General features: G+C 38.0%; 1 protein-coding gene across 1 annotated transcript in view; it reads right to left on the bottom strand.

The window, feature by feature from the left end:
- Positions 1–23,206, bottom strand: part of LOC124612702 (armadillo repeat-containing protein 6 homolog) — a 102,596-nt gene that overhangs the window by 31,990 nt on the left and 47,400 nt on the right. Inside the window, exon 3 of the mRNA XM_047141051.1 lies at positions 6,046–6,191. Within this exon, the coding sequence (XP_046997007.1) occupies positions 6,046–6,191 (146 nt within the window). The remainder of the gene's footprint in view (positions 1–6,045; positions 6,192–23,206) is intronic.

Below are 23,206 nucleotides of genomic sequence, written 5' to 3' on the forward strand. Positions count from 1 at the left end.
CGCGAGTTGGGATGGAAGTCATTAAAGCAAAGACGTTTTTCGTCGCGGCAAGTTCTATTTACGAAATTTCAGTCACCAACTTTCTCTTCCGAATGCAAAAATATTTTGTTGAGCCCTACCTACATAGGTACGAATGATCATCAAAATAAAATAAGAGAAATCAGAGCTCGAACAGAAAGGTTTAGGTGTTCGTTTTTCCGGCGCGCTGTTCGGGAGTGGAATGGGAGGGAGATAGTATGATTGTGGTTCGGTGAACCCTCTGCCAAGCACTTAAATGTGAATTGCAGAGTAATCATGTAGATGTAGATGTAGTCAGTCCCCATCAGCCTCCATTTTGTGCACTGAAGTATAAGTTTATGTTACCATATGCTTGGCAAAAGACAGGTTATGGCATTGACATACCAAAATCATTGTTTTAAAATTTAGTGTGATGTTTTATATTGGACTGCTTGAATGCAAAAATTATGTTGAGGATGAATAAGTGGCTCTAGTCAGATGCATATGTTGTTATATCCCACTTTCCTTTGGGCACTTCACTGAAAACCCATACCTGCATTTTGAAGATGGAAACCATCAGGTCAGTAGAAAATTTTCGTTGTTTAGGCATCACAATTATTTTAAGTAAAAGGGAACATATTTATATGTAAGGCACTGAAATGTGCATGTTTTAGGTCCTATTATTTTGGTATTTCGAGTCATCATATTTACCACAGTTCCTCTCTTAGACCTCAAACAGGTGATCACCCAAACGTCCCTCATCGTAAGATATGCTGCTTTGCATGCGAATGTCTCATACCACTGTTTTCAGGATGAGCGATTTATATTCGAAGCACATTTTCAGGCGGTCCTGAGTAGTTCCTTTACAGGACAAGAAGTTAACATGAAGAACCACTTTCAGATTTTTCTCATACAATGCATAGTAGAAAATAATTAAACAATGTTATCTATAAGTTGTTATATTTCCTTAAAAATAACTTCTGCTATTAATAAGCAATGACAACAAATTGGACTTCCTTTACCATAATCAGCTAATTATTTTACAGCAGTGACGACAACAACAAACTGGGACTCCTATACCATAATCAGCTACTTATTTTACACCATTATCTTCTGCATTACGATCTGTTTTCTATGAGAGGTTGTAAGTCTTTTTTTGGAAAAACTGTTTTACTCTTCCTGTGGAATATTTCCTCTCTCCTGTCTCCTATTTTCTGTCTTGAATACAAGAAAAAATATAATCCTCAGAAAATAAGACCATCCAATATGGTGAGAATGAGTAATTTTATTTTTGGAACTACTCACAGAAGGAAGACTACTAAGCTGACAGATGTCCAAAACTCATTTATTTCATTGCAGTTTATGGCTGAGGAATTGTTGCTATTTAGTGATCAACAAATGAGTTAGTAAGACTTTCAAAATAAGTTGTAACTGTTCAGTCAATGCCCTTTACATCTCAGACTCTCTCTCCATTTGGGTTATTGTAAGTGATAAACTGATTTTCTGTATAAGATACAATATCTGTATAAGATATAATAAAACATATGTTGATCACAAAAAATGAAAGTGCAAGTGATATACGTGATGTGTCAAATGTGGGCGAAAGAACGCCAGAAATCAGCGAGCTGAAGCATCGAAACTAACAAATACATCTCCAGAACCACGTGCACGAGTTAACAGTGCTGGAAATTGCCACTGAAGATGCTTCTCAAATAAAGGAAGCGAAATGTGTATGGCAATAAACACACTACCTTCAATTAGTTGCATAGACAGAACATAACTCCATGAAGATAAAACTCAGTTAATTAGTATTATACAATTCACCTCTACATTTGTTCTTACATAACATTCAAATGCCAAAAGCCGAAATATTCTTACATTTCAATGATGCAATCTGGATTCAGACCCAACATTTGTTGACAAAATGCCACAAGAGTTCCTGACTTGAACTTTCTCCAAAACTTTTTCTGTCATCACTGCACGATTTATATTTGAGAGTGACTTGTCCCACTGTTTCACCACTCTAACCGAACATCAGCAATATGAAGATTAATTTACACTCTTTTTGACTCCTAATTTAATTTTTTCAGTTGCACCAACCTAGGACTTGTTTTCTATTTGATATAAAAATCATTACTCACTGGCTGCAACGAAAACATTCCACAGACACCCGTCTCACATATCCCATTTCATGTTGTGTATGGAAATACATCACACCTTTTGCTTTGGCAGGATTTATCTATAGCCTGGACATTACGAATACTGGCTGAGTCACAGCAGATGACGTGAAAGGCATTTATGACTAACACAAGTGCTCTTTGAAATGAATTTTGCAGTTTTAAAACCAGTCATGCTTATAAAAAAGTAAGGAAAGTAACTGTTACAAGATGAGTAAGCTCTTCGCATTAAAGATTTGCAGCTGTGGATCCAACATCTCATGTTCAAGAATATGGAGAAAATTAAGTAAAGTGGATAACTGCACACATTTTAGAGCCCTCTTCAAAGACTTCGGAATTCTTACACTCATTATCCATTAAATTTAACCCCCATAATAGCATTTACTGTTAACAATAACAATCAGTTGTACTGAGATTTACACAACTGCAATGCAAGACCTAAAAGCAATTTTCATCTGACTCAATCTCTTTGTCTAGGGTCAAAGTGGAGCTCTATATTCTGGTCTAAACATCTTCAAGAAAAAAAAGCTACTACTTCTTTAGGTTACCTGATTATCGAGATTAAGGACTGAAGAGTCTCAAAGTTTCAAGACTAATACCTATGTTCGTTTTAAATAAGGCTCTATATTAAAAAAGTAGATAATTCTTATTATTTGATGAATACCAATGCAGGCATGTAGATGTGAAGCCAATAGTTGGACGAAATCAACAACTGTTAAATTTGAGAAACAGCAGCTTATTTCAAAGTAGCAGATGTCCTCCAATTTTACTATACTAAATTTACCTGATAAACACAACTAGCATACGGCAGTGTGGTGGCAGTGTATTGTTAATATGTACAGATTTAAATTCTAACAGCTGCTTTGCTTTTGTTACTGAACACCTTTACTCATTCGACATCACTGAAAATTAGCTCTCAAGATAGGATCTACAGAACATGATAACTCAAATAATCAGTCAGTCAACTTATATTTAGCATTAGTAAATGTTTTGTAGATGATAAATGGGAGATGAAGGAATCTAATATCTTTGTATAGGCCAAATTCTTCTATTTCACTGAAAAGGATCTTAGCAAGGATACTTAAAATAATTGCTTTAGGCTACAATATTCTTTACATTAGTACCATAATGATACAATATTTGATAAATTTAAGCCTTTTAAATATCTCATACTAAAATACAGTGTGCTCTTTGACTTATTTCATCATCTCAGATACTCATATTGTGCAATACATGGACTACAATTCATTTCATGTACTCCAAGAAACACAATATTTTTATACACAGCAGACAAATAATTTGCCAGTCTTAATGGTGACAAAACTTAGCCCATCATAAGGACAATGTGAACAGGAAATCTTAAAAAAATGCATGCTGTTTATATACTACAATCTGTCAGAAGGTCTCGAAGGAATATAACACACTATTGTGTAATATAAATAATGACACACTTGGGAATACCAAAGGTAATACGTAGATTTTTAAAATTATATATATTACTTTTAAGTAATTATTTTATGTGAATCTCTTTCCATTAAATGCATAGTTGTACTGACACATTTGAAATTATGTAAAAATATTATGAGTTATATTCATATATATGAAGTCATGTGCAACATTTGGTCAGTTCTTGTAGCTAGATAAAAGACTAAAAGAAAATAGCAAATAAACAAATAAATACAGGTTGCAATTATAATGACTAGCAGTGTATTTATACCTATAGCCTCACAACACTCTCTGAACTACACTAGTAACATTCCGTTTGTCACCCAAGACTTAAGAAATTCAATTACTTCTTCCGCAGAGGCTTTGATTACTTCTAATCAAATCCTGAGATAACAGATATCCTTAGCCAAAATCCAACCCTAACCCTAATCCTAACTAACCTAAGCATTATTACAGGTCATCAGTATGCCACTCCTGCACTCAGTCGTGCCCCGATAAGACTTTCACTGGTGGATGGCCTGAGTGTAAGACCTGTCCTGTACATTCAACCACCACCTCCTATTGGAATCTTTCCACATGCATTTCTGAACAGATCAAAGGTATGGTCATATGTGCCAATAGCCATATCACCTACCAGCCATACAGATATTCACAACTATTCACTTTTTCATTAGATTACTCACTTCAAAATTAAATTATCCAAGTACATCTCCTAACCCGTCCAAAATTCTCAATGTTCTTATACAATGATAAGCCAAAACATTATGACCACTGCCATCTGCAAGAATGAATGCCACCCAGTGATGTTGTAGGTGCAATTGGTAAGGAATGTATGTAAGTAGAACAGAGATTAACGTGGAATCATTCTCACGACAATACAGGGAGCAAATGGGAAACCCACTGATGTAAGTGACTTTCTCAGGTGACAGATTGTTATGATTCACAATTTGGAACAAGCATCTCAGAAGTGGCACAGCTGACTGGTCGTTCATGTGCTACAGTAATGTGCAGCTAAAGAAACTGGTTGAAGGATGCTGAAACATGAGCAGATAACAAGATGTGGGGACATCCACACCTCATCACGGAAAGTAGACATCAGACTCTAAGTAGAAAAGGTAGTGATATGTGGTAGATCTGACGACAAAGTACAATGCTGGACTAGGCACAAATGTTTCACAGCACACAGTTCTGCACACTGGTGAACGTGGGGACTCCACATCAGTCAACCCCTCCACGTTCCAAAGTACTGAACGATACGATAAGTTACGACTGTAGTGGGCATGTGACTAGCAAGATTGGACTACAGATAAATAGAAACTTGTTGCCTGACCAGATGCATCATCATTACACCAGGTCAATGGTCATGAAGGTCTATGGTCATGTCAGGATATGCCATCATCCAGGCATCACACCATGGACGCAGGTTAGTGGTGACAGTGTTATGCTATGAAAAATATTCATCTGGTTTTCCAGTGGTCTGTGGTAGTAATCAAATGCACTATGGCACCTGTGGACTATGTGAACATTATTGCTGACCACCCGCAATCCCTTCTCAATGATGTATGCCGCAACAGCGATGGCACTGGACATCAGGGTAGCTGCATTACAAGGCCAGAATCATTCTACACTGGTTTGACATGTATGACAGTGAACTCACATTCATGCCATGGCCGTCATGAATCTGAGGGAACACATCTAGCATGCTATCAAATGCCAACTCTGTGATCACAAACTATCGGCCCACAATTTACAGAAATTGTGAACCTGTGAGAAGACATCTGCTGCCACATACCTACAGAAATCTATTGAGAATTCATCAAATCCATCCTACACGGAATTGTTGTTGTATTGTGATCCAAAGGCAGACCAACATACTATTAAACAAGTGATTATACAGTTTTGGCTCATCTATGTACCTGTATCAAACAGAAAACTTCAACAATGGCTTCAAAACCCATAGTTTGGACTGACTCTCACTCTCCCTCTCCCTCTTCTTCTTCTTCTTCTTCTTCTTCTTCTCCTCCTCCTCCTCCTCCTCCTCCCCCTCCCCCCTCCAGAAATGGATCAGATACTCTTAATTACCCTGATGGGAAGTGATCCTTTGTTCACACTATCTCCCATGGCTAAATCTTTGCTAATCATCATCCTTTGAACCTGTTTCCCTTTCTAGTCATTTTTCATAACCCTCTCCAGTTCCAACTTTCAATTCATCTCTCCTCCTCCTCCTCCCCCTCCCTCTCTCCCTCTCTCTCTCTCTCTCTCTCTCTCTCTCTCTCTCTCTCTCTCTCTCTCTCTCTCACACACACACACACACACACACACACACACACACACACACACACACACTTCTAATCAAATTTCAACTATTTTTAGAAATTTACATTCCATCCAAATGGTGAAAAATGATTATCAACTAGCCGCTTACCTCACTATCTGGGAAATTGACCATAACATCATTAATAAATATAAGTCCCCCAGCTTCCTCCACTAGTTGACAGAAATCATTTGTTACTACCAAAGCACTTAATGTTGAAAACAAACTGCTAAGTGTTTCTTTATCATCTGGGTATTCTGGAAAAATTAACATCAAAAGCCATTAGCCACTCACAGAGAGAGGGTTATAGGTACTAGGTAGCAATTGATATCGAAAAATATTAAGAATATCCTATTTTATCAATTAATACAATGACAGTGAACATCAAAGCTAACAAAATTTTAAGAAATATGTGTATCACATTCTTTGAATATAAATTCAGTCGGAAGATTGAATGAAGCAGGTACATCTGATCTATTGATTTAGGGACAAGCAATAAAGTAGTTACCAATTTATTTTTAGCATATCATCTCATCAACTCATTTTAGTGCAGTGTTATTTCTGTAGCAAATGTAGGATATCACAAACATGAAAGTATATTTATGTAAAATGTTCTATGATTTGTTGCAGAGGTTTAAGACACAAAAAAATACTTGTTTTTATTTTGGTTACTACAATGTGTGACACATAGAAAAACTAAGAACTTGTTTGAAATTAAATTCTGTGCCCAGCTGAAATCCCATATTTGCCAAACTATGCATGTTTTCTCTGTAAGTTGTCTGTATTGTGTTCTATCTTTTAATGCTCATATTATACTTATTCCATTGTATTAGAGCAATTCATTCGAAGCTGGAAAGCATGTATCATAGAAGCTCCGTTATTCAAATGTAAAACATGTGACAGTTGCAATGAAGATGTATCTGCAGCATTAGTAATTATGGAAATGCATCATGTGAGGGATTACAGACGAAACAACAGAATGCACAGAAAAAGCAAAGTCAATTTTATCTGTCCATCATTTTACATGCAAATTTTGTTTGTCCATCATCATTTATGTGCATTCCCAGAAGGCTACAAATGCCAAAAATGTGTGCAGTAAGTTGTTAAGAGGCCTATGAAGATTCTGGACTCTCCAGGAGAACATGCTTACTAAGAATCATTTTAACAATAGTCAATATACTGGGCCACATGACAAACACAAACCAATGATGGTTGGTTTGGCAAATTCAAATATTCCTGCCACCGGAGACGACCTGAACAACATAACTGCAAGAAACAAAATGTAACATTTGCTGCAAATCACCACCTGTTAACACTGTTTTCAGGCAATGTTTTAATGTCATAGTGAGGAATCTTTTTGATAATGCAGCAGCTTTCATCAATGTAATATGCAAATCAGATTGACCATAAAATCTACTAGCTGAAACAAATTGGAACCATTTTCAAGTGATGCTACCACATAATGCAAATGGCAGAGACATTCTTGTTTTGATACAATGGAAATGTAATGATCTGGTGTGTGTGTGTGTGTGTGTGTGTGTGTGTGTGTGTGTGAATTCCTAAGGGACCAAACTGCTGAGGTCATCGATCCCTGGACTTACACACTACTTAAACTAACTTAACACTAAGGACAACACTCACACCCATGCCCGAGGGAGGACTCGAACCTCTGGTGGGAGGGGCTGCACGATTAGTGACATGGAGCCTCTAACCGTGCGGCCACTTCGCGCGGTAATGATTTGGCCAAAGGTGTGACATACAAAGGGGTTGTCAATGACTATGTACCATGTTCAGAAGGTAAGCAGACTCTATCACGCTAAGAGAATCACAAATTACTTCATTTGAATCTGTGTGAGCCGGGACATTGGACATGCAGTACAGAACCAGGACACTTTCTAACTCTTACCAATGATAACTTAAGAAATGGTTTTCTTAAACACAGTTATATACAAGAATCAGGAAACATAAATTATTTGAACTTCCAAGAAACTACAACTACACCTATACTCTGAAAATCACTGTGAAATGCAAAGCAGAGGCTACTACCTGATGCACCATTTTCTTAGAGCTTCATCCAATTCCATTCAAGTCTGAAGCATAGAATGAAAAATAGCTTAAACATCTGTGTGCGCATTGCAATTACATTACCCTTGTCTTTGCAATCATTACGGGAGCAATATTCAGGATGGGATGCTGTAGTAAATTCCTAACTCTTGACTTAAAGCTGGTCCTTGAAACTTTGTAAATGGGCTTTCATGAGAGAGTTTTCATCTATCTACATGTCACTGCCAGTTTTGATCTTTCAGCAGGATTTGTATTGTATGCACTGAAAACTGAAACAATTTTGTAAATATGAAGTTAATGAAAAATGCAGTTTTACTCAGATGACTATTTCTCAATGCAGAACAAAATAGAGAATCTGAGCACTACAGCAGAAAAAATGTTGGAAGGGGCAATTCTTGTCACCACTCTTCCTTGGATTGTTACCAACATTGTTATAAATCACTTATGAGAAAAAACATAACAATCCCCTCAACAGATCAGTTACAAAGACACTGCAAAAACACACTTCCTGAGGCAGCATGGTCAAAAAAGAACCCCAATCTTTGACACCTAAGAATACCTGGCAGTAAAGAGTAGGGCTGCAGCCACATTCCAAGGGGTAATGAGTACAAGTAGGGCATGGAGAGCAGCAAGTACATACTTGTTGAATATATGTGAAGAAAGCACAATACACTGCTTTGTTGAATCTGTTTACCAGAGTTTATCAATATCAAGGATAATAGTTCAAAAGAATAGAGTGAAGTCGCAGTCTTCAAATTATTTACAAAACAGGGCAGAAAATGTATAAGATGTATAACAATGCCAATTTACAAGAACAGAATCATATATTTATTTCACTTGTTGAGAAAAATGAGGATAAAATAACAGAAACAGGGTTGGAGACGGTTGAATCAAAGATGATGATGATGATGATGATGATGATGATGATAGAACTATTTGAGTGCAAGACATCGAGGTATTTGGTGGCCATATCATAAATTAAAGACTCTTTAAACAAGTAACCTCTTATGGTAGTAGCACAAAACTATTCATTCTTAATGAATATTTTGGGCCACATCAATGAATTTTGCACTGAGAAGATCTCCCAAAATACTTAACCTAAGAAGATGGCTAAGTGTGTTTCTTATCAATCTAAAGAGTAATCTCACTTAGATCCACTGGCACTGGAAGAAGCATTACAGTCTAAAGCAGAAATGTCCAAGCTTTTAGCTTACATAAGCAAGACTCGAAGATACCAAATGAAATCAAGAGGCATGTTGCAAACTGTAAAACATATCCTACTCTCAAAGGACTTGAGGGTGAGTTCATCTCAAATCACCAGGTCATGTCAACTCGTGGTCGTGAATTTCTCTGGAAAAAATATATATTAGACCTTTACATCATAAGTGTTAAGAAATAAAGTATTTTCATTTTATCTTAATTTTTGTAAATGGTACAGCCCTTTCAAAAATATATATTTTGTAAATAATTCTTAAAACAGTAGAGAACAAGAAAATATATTACTAATAAAAAAAAAGTACTGGAGACCTGGCAGATGTTTTGTGTTAAAGCTCCCTCTAACCAAAACGGCCTTGCTGTGCTAGTACTGCAAACGGCTGAAAGCAAGGGGAAACTACGGCCGTAATTTTTCGCGAGGGCATGCAGCTTTACTGTATGGTTAAATGATGATGGCGTCCTCTTGGGTAAAATATTCCGGAGGTAAAATAGTCCCCCATTCGGATCTCTGGGCGGGAACTACTCAAGAGGATGTCGTTATCAGGCTCTACGGATCGGAGCGTGTAATGTCAGATCCCTTAATCGGGCAGGTAGGTTGTTGTTGTTGTTGTGGTCTTCAGTCCTGAGACTGGTTTGATGCAGCTCTCCATGCTACTCTATCCTGTGAAAGCTTCTTCATCTCCCAGTACCTACTGCAACCTACATCCTTCTGAATCTGCTTAGTGTATTGATCTCTTGGTCTCCCTCTACGATTTTTACCCTCCACGCTGCCCTCCAATGCTAAATTTGTGATCCCTTGATGCCTCAAAACATGTCCTACCAACCGATCCCTTCTTCTAGTCAAGTTGTGCCACAAACTTCTCTTCTCCCCAATCCTATTCAATACCTCCTCACTACTTACGTGATCTACCCACCTTATCTTCAGCATTCTTCTGTAGCACCACATTTCGAAAGCTTCTATTCTCTTCTTGTCCAAACTATTTATCGTCCATGTTTCACTTCCATACATGGTTACACTCCATACAAATACTTTCAGAAACGACTTCCTGACACTTAAATCTATACTCGATGTTAACAAATTTCTCTTCTTCAGAAACGCTTTCCTTACCATTGCCAGTCTACATTTTATATCCTCTCTACTTCGACCATCAACAGTTATTTTACTCCCTAACAGCAAAACTCCTTTACTACTTTAAGTGTCTCATTTCCTAATCTAATCCCCTCGGCATCACCCGATTTAATTTGACTACATTCCATTATCCTCAGTTTGCTTTTGTTGATGTTCATCTTATATCCTCCTTTCAAGACGCTGTCCATTCCGTTCAACTGCTCTTCCAAGTCCTTTACTGTCTCTGACAATTACAATGTCATCGGCGAACCTCAATGTTTTTATTTCTTCTCCATGGATTTTAATACCTACTCTGAATTTTTCTTTTGTTTCCTTCACTGCTTGCTCAATATACAGATTGAATAACATCGGGGAGAGGCTACAACCCTGTCTCACTCCTTTCCCAACCACTGCTTCCCTTTCATGCCCCTCGACTCTTATAACTGCCTTCTGGTTTCTGTACAAATGGTAAATAGCCTTTCGCTCCCTGTATTTTACCCCTGGCACCTTCAGAATTTGAAAGAGAGTATTACAGTTAACGTTGTCAAAAGCTTTCTCTAAGTCTACAAGTGCTAGAAACGTAGGTTTGCCTTTTCTTAATCTTTCTTCTAAGATAAGTCGTAATGTTAGTATTGCCTTACGTGTTCCAACATTTCTACGGAATCCAAACTGATCTTCCCCTAGGTCCGCTTCTACCAGTTTTTCCATTCGTCTGTAAAGAATTCGAGTTGGTATTTTGCAGCTATGACTTATTAAACTGATAGTTCGGTAATTTTCACATCTGTCAACACCTGCTTTCTTTGGGATTGGAATTATTATATTCTTCTTGAAGTCTGTGGGTATATCGCCTGTCACATACATCTTGCTCACCAGATGGTAGAGTTTTCTCAGGACTGGCTCTCCCAAGGCCATCAGTAGTTCTAATGGAATGTTGTCTACTCCCGGGGCCTTGTTTCGACTCCGGTCTTTCAGTGCTCTGTCAAACTTTTCACGCAGTATCATATCTCCCATTTCATCTTCATCTACATCCTCTTCCATTTCCATAATATTGTCATCAAGTACATCACCCTTGTATAAACCCTCTATATACTCCTTCCACCTTTCTGCCTTCCCTTCTTTGCTTAGAACTGGGTTGCCATCTGAGCTCTTGATATTCATACAAGTGGTTCTCTTCTCTCCAAAGGTCTCTCTAATTTTCCTGTAGGCAGTATCTATCTTAGCCCTAGTGAGACAAGCCTCTACATCCTTACATTTGTCCTCTAGCCATCCCTGCTTAGCCATTTTGCACTTCCTGTCGATCTCATTTTTGAGACCTTTGTATTCCTTTTTGCCTGCTTCATTTCCTGCATTTTTATATTTTCTCCTTTCATCAATTAAATTCAATACTTCTTCTGTTATCCAAGGATTTCTATTAGCCCTCGCCTTTTTACCTACTTGATCCTCTGCTGCCTTCTTCACTACTTCATCCCTCAGAGCTACCCTTCTTCTTCTACTGTATTTCTTTCCCTCATTCCTGTCAATTGTTCCCTTATGCTCTCCTTGAAACTCTGTACAACCTCTGGTTCTTTCAGTTTATCCAGGTCCCATCTCCTTAAATTCCCGCCTTTTTGCAGTTTCTTCAGTTTCAATCTGCGGTTCATAACCAATAGACTGTGGTCAGAATCCACATCTGCCCCTGGAAATGTCTTACAACTTAAAACCTGGTTCCTAAACCTCTGTCTTACCATTATATAATCTATCTAATACCTTTTAGTATCTCCAGGGTTCTTCCATGTATACAACCTTCTTTCATGATTCTTAAACCAAGTGTTAGCTATGATTAAGTTATGCTCTGTGCAAAATTCTACAAGGCGGCTTCCTCTTTCATTTCTTCCCCCCCATCCATATTCACCTACTACGTTTCCTTCTCTCCCTTTTCCTACTGACGAATTCCAGTCACCCATGACTATTAAATTTTCGTCTCCCTTCACTACCTGAATAATTTCTTTTATCTCGTCATACATTTCATCAATTTCTTCATCATCTGCAGAGCTAGTTGGCATATAAACTTGCACTACTGTAGTAGGCATGGGCTTTGTGTCTATCTTGGCCACAATAATGCGTTCACTATGCTGTTTGTAGTAGCTGACCCGCACCCCTATTTTTTTTATTCATTATTAAACCTACTCCTGCATTACCCCTATTTGATTTTGTATTTATAACCCTGTAATCACCTGACCAAAAGTCTTGTTCCTCCTGCCACCGAACTTCACTAATTCCCACTATATTTAACTTTAACCTATCCATTTCCCTTTTTAAATTTTCTAACCTACCTGCCCGATTAAGGGATCTGACATTCCACGCTCCGATCCGTAGAATGCCAGTTTTCTTTCTCCTGATAACGACGTCCTCTTGAGTAGTCCCGCACGGAGATCCGAATGGGGGACTATTTTATCTCCGGAATATTTTACCCAAGAGGACGCCACCATCATTTAATCATACAGTAAAGCTGCATGTCCTCGGGAAAAATTACGGCTGTAGTTTCCCCTTGCTTTCAGCCGTTTGCAGTACCAGCACAGCAAGGCCGTTTTGGTTAATGTTACAAGGCCAGATCAGTCAATCATCCAGACTGTTGCCCCTGCAACTACTGAAAAGGCTGCTGCGCCTCTTCAGGAACCACATGTTTGTCTGGCCTCTCAACAGATACCCCTCCGTTGTGGTTGCACCTACGGTACGGCCATCTGTATCGCTGAGGCACGCAAGCCTCCCTACCAACGGCAAGGTCCATGGTTCATGGGGGGGCAGGTAGGTTAGAAAATTTAAAAAGGGAAATGGATAGGTTAAAGTTAGATATAGTGGGAATTAGTGAAGTTCGGTGGCACGAGGAACAAGACTTTTGGTCAGGTGACTACAGGGTTATAAACACAAAATGAAATAGGGGTAATGCAAGAGTAAGTTTAATAATGAATAGGAAAATAGGAATGCGGGTAAGCTACTACAAAGAGCATAGTGAACGCATTATTGTGGCCAAGATAGATAAGAAGCCTACACCTACTACGGTAGTATAAGTTTATATGCCAACTAGCTCTGCAGATGACAAAGAAATTGAAGAAATGTATGATGAAATAAAAGAAATTATTAAGATAGTGAAGGGTGACAAAAATTTAATAGTCATGGGTGACTGGAATTCGGTAGTAGGAAAAGGGAGAGAAGGAAACGTAGTAGGCGAATATGGATTGGGGCTAAGAAATGAAAGGGGAAGCCACCTGGAAGAATTTTGCACAGAGCACAACTTAATCATAGCTAACACCTGGTTTAAGAATCATAAAAGAAGGCTGTATACATGGAAGAAGCCTGGAGATACTGACAGGTTTCAGATAGATTATCTAATGGTAAGACAGAGATTTAGGAAACAGGTTTTAAATTGTAAGACATTTCCAGGAGCAGATGTGGACTCTGACCACAATCTATTGGTTATGACCTGTGGATTAAAACTGAAGAAACCACAAAAAGGTGGGAATTTAAGGAGATGGGACCTGGATAAACTGACTAAACCAGAGGTTGTACAGAGTTTCAGGGAGAGCATAACGCAACAATTGACAGGAATGGGGGAAAGAAATACAGTAGAAGAAGAATGGGTAGCTTTGAGGGATGAAGTAGTGAAGGCAGCAGAGGACCAAGTAGGTAAAAAGACGAGGGCTAGTAGAAATCCTTGGGTAACAGAAGATATATTGAATTTAATTGATGAAAGGACAAAATATAAAAATGCAGGAAATGAACCAGGCAAAAAGGAATACAAACGTCTCAAAAATGAGAGCGACACGAAGTGCAAAATGGCTAAGCAGGGATGGCTAGAGGACAAATGCAAGGATCTAGAGGCTTATCTCACTAGGGGTAAGATAGATACTGCCTACAGGAAAATTAGAGAGACCTTTGGAGAGAAGAGAACCACTTGCATGAACATCAAGGGCTCCGATGGAAACCCCGTTCTAAGCAAAGAAGGGAAAGCAGAAAGGTGGAAGGAGTATATAGAAGGTCTATACAAGGGCGATGTACTTGAGGACAATATTATGGAAATGGAAGAGGATGTAGATGAAGATGAAATGGGAGATAAGACACTGCGTGAAGAGTTTGACACAGCACTGAAAGACCTGAGTCGAAACAAGGCACCTGGAGTAGACAACATTCCATTGGAACTACTGACGGCCTTGGGAGAGCCAGTCCTGACAAAACTCTACCATCTGGTGAGCAAGATGTATGAAACAGGCGAAATACCCTCAGACTTCAAGAATAATGTAATAATTCCAATCCCAAAGAAAGCAGGTGTTGACAGATGTGAAAATTACCAAACTATCCATTTAATAAGTCACAGCTGCAAAATACTAACGCGAATTCTTTACAGAAGAATGGAAAAACTAGTAGAAGCCAACCTCGGGGAAGATCAGTTTGGATTCCGTAGAAATGTTGGAACACGTAAGGCAATACTAACCTTACGACTCATCTTAGAAGCTAGATTAAGGAAGGGCAAACCTACATTTCTATCATTTGTAGACTTAGGGAAAGCTTTTGACAATGTTGACTGGAATACTCTCTTTCAAATTCCGAAGGTGGCAGGGGTAAAATACAGGGAGCGAAAAGCTATTTACAATTTGCACAGAAACCAGATGGCAGTTATAAGAATCGAGGGGCATGAAAGGGAAGCAGTGGTTGGGAAGGGAGTGAGACAGGGTTGTAGCCTATCCCCAATGTTACTCAATCTGTATATTGAGCAAGCAGTGAAGGAAACAAAAGAAAAATTCGGAGTAGGTATTGAAATCCATGGAGAAGAAATAAAAACTTTGAGTTTCGCTGATGACATTGTAATTCTGTCAGAGACAGCAAAGGACTTGGAAGAGCAGTTGAACGGAATGGATAGTGTCTTGAAAGGAGGATATAAGATGAACATCAACAAAATCAAAATGAGGATAATGGAATGTAGTCGAATTAAGTCGGGTGATGCTGAGGGAATTAGATTAGGAAATGACACACTTAAAGTGGTAAAGGAGTTTTGCTATTTGGGGAGCAAAATAACTGATGATGATCGACGTAGAGAGGATATAAAATGTAGACTGGCAATGGCAAGGAAAGCGTTTCAGAAGAGAAATTTGTTAACATCGAGTATAGATTTAAGTGTCAAGAAGTCATTTCTGAAAGTATTTGTCCTGGAAGTGAAACATGGACGATAAATAGTTTGGACAAGAAGAGAGTAGAAGCTTTTGAAATGTGGTGCTACAGAAGAATGCTGAAGATTAGATGGGTAGATCACATAACTAATGAGGAAATATTGAATAGGATTGGGGAGAAGAGAAGTTTGTGGCACAACTTGACTAGAAGAAGGGATCGGTTGGTAGGACATGTTCTGAGGCATCAAGGGATCACCAATTTAGTATTGGAGGGCAGCGTGGAGGGTAAAAATCGTAGAGGGAGACTACGAGATGAATACACTAAGCAGATTCAGAAGGATGTAGGTTGCGGTAGGTACTGGTAGATGAAGAGGCTTGTACAGGATGGAGTAGCATGAAGAGCTGCATCAAACCAGTCTCAGGACTGAAGACCACAACAACAACAACAACGAATTTCTTGTGCAAAATATGCACATTGGCAACACTGTTTCCAGTGCTCTACTGTTTATAACAAACAAGTGAGAACTAGCACATAAGCCATTCTGAATCGAGTTTTGTGTTTGGTTTAAACTTTTTGTTACATATAATGTCAGTGAGGAAGTACAGTGGTGAAAGAGAGAGGTGTGTGGACTATGAAAAAGAGACACAAGAAGGTGGTGTTTAATAAAAGTGAAAAACACTTCACAGTTGTTGGAAATCCCTCAGAGGTATTGCAAAAATATCTTGGTCCTCAAGTAACAGTATTAGCATCACATCCATTGCGCAGGAATTGCTACACTCACTACAAGAAGAAATTTGGTGGCAACCCACCTGAATTATTACCATCACCCAAACGTGAAACTGAAGAACACAGTGCAGATGATTGTATTCCTGAGTGTGAAGTTGTTGATGCATTCAATCTTAGCATTTCTGCTGTAGCCCCTACTGTATCCCCCCCTTAAACATAAGAATCACAAGAAGAAAACAGTATTTAAAAAGAAAAGTGTAAGAAATTGAAACAAGTTTTACACAAGCAATACTGCTATCTCGGCAGCCACCTATACTGAGAAGGTACAGTTACTGACAGTGATACCGGGTAGCTAACCCAAGCAGCAGATGCAGAAATACATGCCCACTTCCTCACATTATTTAATTTCAAAAGCTCGTAAAATAAAGAATGGGGAAGGTATTTGAGCATGCCCAGATTCTTACTGTGGATAACCATTGCAAGATGATATGCTTACTGTTGCTCTGGAATATTACCTAAGTGAGACAAAGATTGCAGCAGCTGAAGTCCTAACCAGGCTGATGTTATCTCTGTTAGTGAACATGGTGAAAAAGTTAAAAAGACAAAAAGATATATGACAAGACCAATAAGAGAAGCATATCTCCTAATGAAAAAGGAGAACCCAAATTTAAAAATTGGTCTCACAAAATTCCACTCCTTATGACCAAACTGTGTAAAATGCCAGCCAGTGAATGAAGTATGAATACGTATTTACTGCACTAACTTGAAACTTGTTTGTTTCACCATAAGCAGTGTCACAAGAGAGAAGTTCACAGAAATGGATTTGATGCTTTCGTGTATATGTCAAGAGGCGCAAGGTAAATGTTGGTTGCAGGAGTGTGCAATGTGTCCTGGTGCTGAAGTGATGACTATTGAAGCATTTCATGCATTGTGGGATGGAGGACAGTCGATGAAGAAGACAGTAGAGCCAGATAAGTTTGTTACAGAGGTTAGGTATTGGCTCATGAAAGGAATAGCTCACCATCATACACAGAGGATTCTGAGACAGGCCATGGAGAAGTAAAATCAGCCACATCCCAGAATACTGACACATTATTTCTTCATTTCGACTTTGCTGAGAACTGGTCTGTTGCTTTGCAGAACAAAATTCGAAGTCACCACTAGCATACATAAAGAAAGGTCACGAAGACGTAAAATCATGACAGAAGACAATAATAATTTGTGAATAATATCACAAAAACAAAAATGGGTACAAATAATCTTTACATTTCATTTTTGTTATAAAATGCTTTAGAACAAAATTGTGAATTGTTTTCCCACTCACTTATAATGCTGTAAAGTAATTATTTTGATTCAGAAATACCAGTTTCGCATGACATTTACTTAAAATCAGCAATCATTTTAAATATGTAAATGCTCATGATCTTTTGGCCTTGAGAGTAGAGTTGTGTCTACCTAAAAAAATTTCTCACATTTTACAGAGACAAGTACTGCCCACTCTGATTGTATATTCCCTAAGCCACACACCGTCAGGTGGCTTGCTGAGTACGGGTGTAGATGTAGATGTACAATGACCAACTAACGTACCATGAAATTTTTTGAACATTTAGGATGGGGGTTTTGGAGAAAATAATTTCTAAATACCCAAAAAATTTCTGATTCCTTGATCTTTATGTACAAATATTTTGACAGTTCAAGAACTTCATGCATTAATGTCATAGCTGACAGTTAGCAGTCCTTCCACTTCATCATTTCTCAAGACAGTTAACATCCCTTGACTATTCATATTTTCAAATCATAATTTTGAAATTCACAAAAAGTTACAAATTTTCATAGTTTATTCTTCCAAAAAAATTAAAAAAAGCTAAGAAGTGTGTATGTATTAATCACGTCTCTTAGTATTGGGAACAAAATATTTATTGAAAATAAATTCAGCTCTCTATCAATTATGGTTTCTTTATTACAATTTTTCAATTTTCCCTTTCGTTATGACAGTTTCACAAATACTCTCATTTAGAGAAGTCTGTAGTGTTTTAATAAATCATCAGAAAATCAAAATACTTTAGTTTTGGAGAGGTATTATGTGGAACTCCAACATATATTTTTTTCAGCAAACACATTCACTCTTGACCTTTATGATTTGAGAAGAAATCACCCATGAACAAAGGGTAGGTTTAGATAATGATGAAAATTTTACACCAATGATTAGATATAACTCGCTAGATATCTGTTTAGATTTACTACTAGGTATGATTTTCATATGGACCATTTAGATGCAGTTACTGTTTTTCTTGGAGTTTACTTTAGTGAGAAAATTCACAAGAAAATTCCAGAAATTACTCCACTTACTAAAACAGTTAAAACTATAGGTGCCTAAAGACTGGAAAGGTAGTTTATTGTTTAAAATGAGACTGTTGCTATAATCAAGCTGATAATCTTCACTTTCAGCAGCTTAATGGCAGATCATTGAGTTTATCAGAGGAATCAAGGTAAAAAGATATTCATTGTTGCACTTTAACTGGATGACACACTCATCTTTACTAAAAAATTCATGACTGAAGAATGCTTACAAAGAAAAACTTAAACTCTAAGACCTTGAAAAATTTTCAAACTGTTTGGATATATAATATGAAAGATAGTAAATGTGAGCCTCTGTGGACAAATTAAAATCATCACATAAATCAGATTTGGGAGAAGAACTACATAAAGGACTGAAATCTGATCTGAACACCTCCAGAAACGAGTCCTCACCCACAAAATAAGTTTCAAAGAAGAAGAAAAAGAACGAAGAATTGTCTTCGTTGAAAAACCAATGGTAGTCTTGAGTATGTATAATGTGTGATTAAACCTGGTCTTGCATATGCTGTTCATGTGGTACGTCATTTTAGTGCTATCTCTGACACGCTTCACATATAAGTAGTGACAAAGATTCTGCATTATCTCAAAGCAACCAAACACATGAAACTGTAATTCTCAAAAGAAGACAACCATCTTATTGTTGACTGTTCTAGTACTGATTGGACAGGAGATGGTGATGACTGAACATCCACAATATGATTTTATTTTGATCACATGAAGCAGCAAATTCCTGAAACAAGACAAAGGAACCAACAGTAGATCTTTCAGCAAGTGAAGCAGAGTATTTGGCATTGACTTCAATAAGTCAAGAAGTATCCAGGCCACAAAGTTTAATGTAAGAAATATCTTTAGTTAGCAAAAACTTGGTATCAAACTTACATATGATGTCATTGGAGCAACAGACTTTTGCCAATACAGTTTTGAAACATATCTTAATGGATTTGATATCTGGTGACATGACAAAGGCACTGGAAAGTCATGCATTTTCAATTTATTGACAACTGGACTATAAGCTTCGTCAGTACAGATTGTTTGGTGTGTAAAAGTTTAAAATTTACAACCAGCAACATTTCCAACTTTTCCAAGTTACACAGGATATTATGTGTACTCTGTGGCACATTCTATTTTCAAATGTTTACTTTATAACTTTTCATTGGCTTGGTGAGTAAGTTGCCAGAGTACTAATTTAAACCTCCAGGATTCAATCTTCTACACCTACATCTGTACTCCGCAAGCCCCCTCACGGAGTTTAGGAGTGGATACTTCATGCACCACTAGCACTTCCCCCCTTTCCTGTTCGAACTGTGTATGGTTGGTGGAAAGAACGATTGCCAGTAAGCCTCCGAGTGCACTCAGATCTCTCTAATTTTATTTTCAGAGTCCTCTTGTGAGATATACATAGAAACATACACTCTCAAAACTTTAAGAATAACCCATACCTTGATGCAAAACACCTCTCTTGTAGTGTCTGCCACTGGAGATGGTTGATCATTTCTATGATGCTTCATACTTACGAAATGAAACTGTAATGAAATGTGCTGTGTCTCTGGATCTTCTCTATTTCCTCTATAAATCATATCTGGTACAGGCCCCATACTGATGAGCAACACTCAAGTATTGGTCAAAGATGTGTTTTGCAAGCTAACTTCTTTGTTGATGGACTACACTTCCTGAAGACTCTTCCAATGAATTCAATCTAGCATCTGCTATTAGATTTAAGTTATTGTTTCACTTTAAATCTCTTTGTACGCATACTCGTATGCACACACAATATGTTACATTTGTTTATGTTGAATACCAATTGCCACTCCCTGCACCAAATACCAATTGCCACTCCCTGCACCAAGCATCGATCCTCTGCAAGTCTTTTTGCATTTTGGCACAATTTTCTAGTATTGCGACTTCTCTGTGTACAACAGCATCACCAGCAAAAAGCCTCATGGAACTTCTGACATTGTCTACTATATCATTTGTATAACTGCACAAAATAATGGGCCTATGACACTTCCTTGGGGTAGGTGCAGGTTACCTTTATGCCTGAAGATTTCTCTCCACTGAGAATCACAAGCTGTGTTTAGTTTGCTAGAAACTCCTCACTCCAATCACACGTTTCATCTGATGTTCCATACAGTCATATTCTGTTAATAAGCAGCAGTGTGGAGCTGTATCAAATGCCTTACGGAAGTCAAGGAACACAACATATAGCTGGGTGCCAGTATCTAGTTTTCTGAGTCTCATGGATGAAGAAGGCGAGTCGGGTTTCACACAATCACTGTTTTTGGAATCCATATTGATTCCTAGAGAAGAGATTTTTTTAGTCTCCAGAAATGTCGTAATACAAGAGCGTAAAACAAATACCAAAATTCTATAACAGACTGACATCAGAGATACAGTCTTATAATTTTGTGCATCTGTTTGATGACCACCTTGAAAATGGGAATGACCTAGTCTTTTTTCCAATCATCAGGAATGCTTCATTCCTCCGAGACCTAAAGTACACTGCTATTAGGAGAGGTAAAATTGTATTAGCATTCCATCAGGTCCAGTGGTCTGCTCAGTATTTCAGCCTTCTCTGTCATCCTCCATTTCTATGCCATTATAGCCACAGATGTTTGCACAGGTGGCTTACATTCATTTACTGATTTAACGTAAGACCAAAACTTCTTAGGACTTTCTGTCAAGTCGACAGACAGAATTTTACTATTAAATTCACAGCCCACTTCATGCATGGCTCTCCTTACATTAATTTTGGCTCCATTTAGTTGTTTTGTCTGTGAGGCTTTAGCTACATTTAAATTTGCAGTGAAGCTTTTTTTGTTGAGGTAGCAGCTTTCTAATATGACTTTCAAACCATGGTGAGTCTTTCCTTCCCTCACAATGTTTCTTGGCACATACCTATCTAAAGCACATTGTACAATGCTCTTCAACTTTTCCCACTGATACTGAAGACCGTTCATGCTAGAGATGAAATTTTCATGCTGACTTATCAGGTAATCTTAAATCTGTTTTTTGTTGTTCTCGATAAGCAGAAAGACCTTCCTACCTCTCTTTGTACTCCTGTTTACAGCCATATTCAGTGAAGCTGTAACATCCTTATCATCACTGATTTCCTGTTCTACACCGAGTCAAGAAGGTCCAAGATGTTACCTCCATTAGTCTCTTGTTCCTAGGACTTTATCAGTCACTTATCACTTTTTTCATATTCCATGATAATTATTACGTGAAAAAAAGCCAAACTGCATTGTAGTTCTGTTGTCCACCTTGAAATGTAGGTGCCAATACAACTGGCTAGCTATGGCCTGTTCAATGGTTGGAAGGTCGCAAGGGCATTCCATCTTCAATAAAACCATGCCCAGCAAAATCTCTAGTGTTCAACTACACCTATGGACTGAACACAATTTTTCCTTTATCAACTGTATAAATCATTAAGAAGTTATATTTATGCAACTGTAGCAGTCTAGCTCTGCAGATGATGAAGAAATTGATGAAATGTATGATGAGATAAAAGAAATTATTCAGGTAGTGAAGGGAGATGAAAATTTAATAGACATGGGTGACTGGAATTCAAGAATAGGAAAAGGGAGAGAAGGAAATATAGTGGGTGAATATGGATTAAGGGAGAGAAATGAAAGAGGAAGCCGTCTGGTAGAATTTTGCACAGAGCATAACTTAATCATAGCTAACACTTGGTTCAAGAATCATAAAAGAAGGTTGTATACATGGAAGAATCCTGGAGATACTAGAAGGTATCAGATAGATTATATAATGGTACGACAGAGATTTAGGAACCAGGTGTTAAATTGTAAGACATTCCCAGGGGCATATGTGGACTCTGACCACAATCTATTGGTTATGACCTGTAGATTAAAACTGAAGAAACTGCAAAAAGGTGGGAATTTAAGGAGATGGGACCTGGATAAACTGACTAAACCAGAGGTTGTACAGAGTTTCAGGGAGAGCATAACGCAACAATTGACAGGAATGGGGGAAAGAAATACAGTAGAAGAAGAATGGGTAGCTTTGAGGGATGAAGTAGTGAAGGCAGCAGAGGACCAAGTAGGTAAAAAGACGAGGGCTAGTAGAAATCCTTGGGTAACAGAAGATATATTGAATTTAATTGATGAAAGGACAAAATATAAAAATGCAGTAAATGAAGCAGGAAAAAGGGAATACAAACGTCTCAAAAATGAGATCGACAGGAGGTGCAAAATGGCTAAGCAGGGATGGCTAGAGGACAAATGTAAGGATGTAGAGGCTTATCTCACGAGGGGTAAGATAGATACTGCCTACAGGAAAATTAAAGAGACCTTTGGAGAAAGGAGAACCACTTGCATGAATATCAAGAGCTTTGATGGAAACCCAGTTCTAAGCAAAGAAGGGAAAGTAGAAAGGTGGAAGGAGTATATAGAGGGTCTATACAAGGGCGATGTACTTGAGGACAATATTATGGAAATGGAAGAGGATGTAGATGAAGATGAAATGGGAGATAAGACACTGCGTGAAGAGTTTGACACAGCACTGAAAGACCTGAGTCGAAACAAGGCGCCGGGAGTAGACAACATTCCATTGGGACTACTGACGGCCATGGGTAAGCTAGTCCTGACAAAATTCTACCATCTGGTGAGCAAGATGTATGAGACAGGCGAAATACCCTCAGAC

The sequence above is a fragment of the Schistocerca americana genome, chromosome 4, assembly GCF_021461395.2.
Source record: "Schistocerca americana isolate TAMUIC-IGC-003095 chromosome 4, iqSchAmer2.1, whole genome shotgun sequence".
NCBI lineage: Eukaryota > Metazoa > Arthropoda > Insecta > Orthoptera > Acrididae > Schistocerca > Schistocerca americana.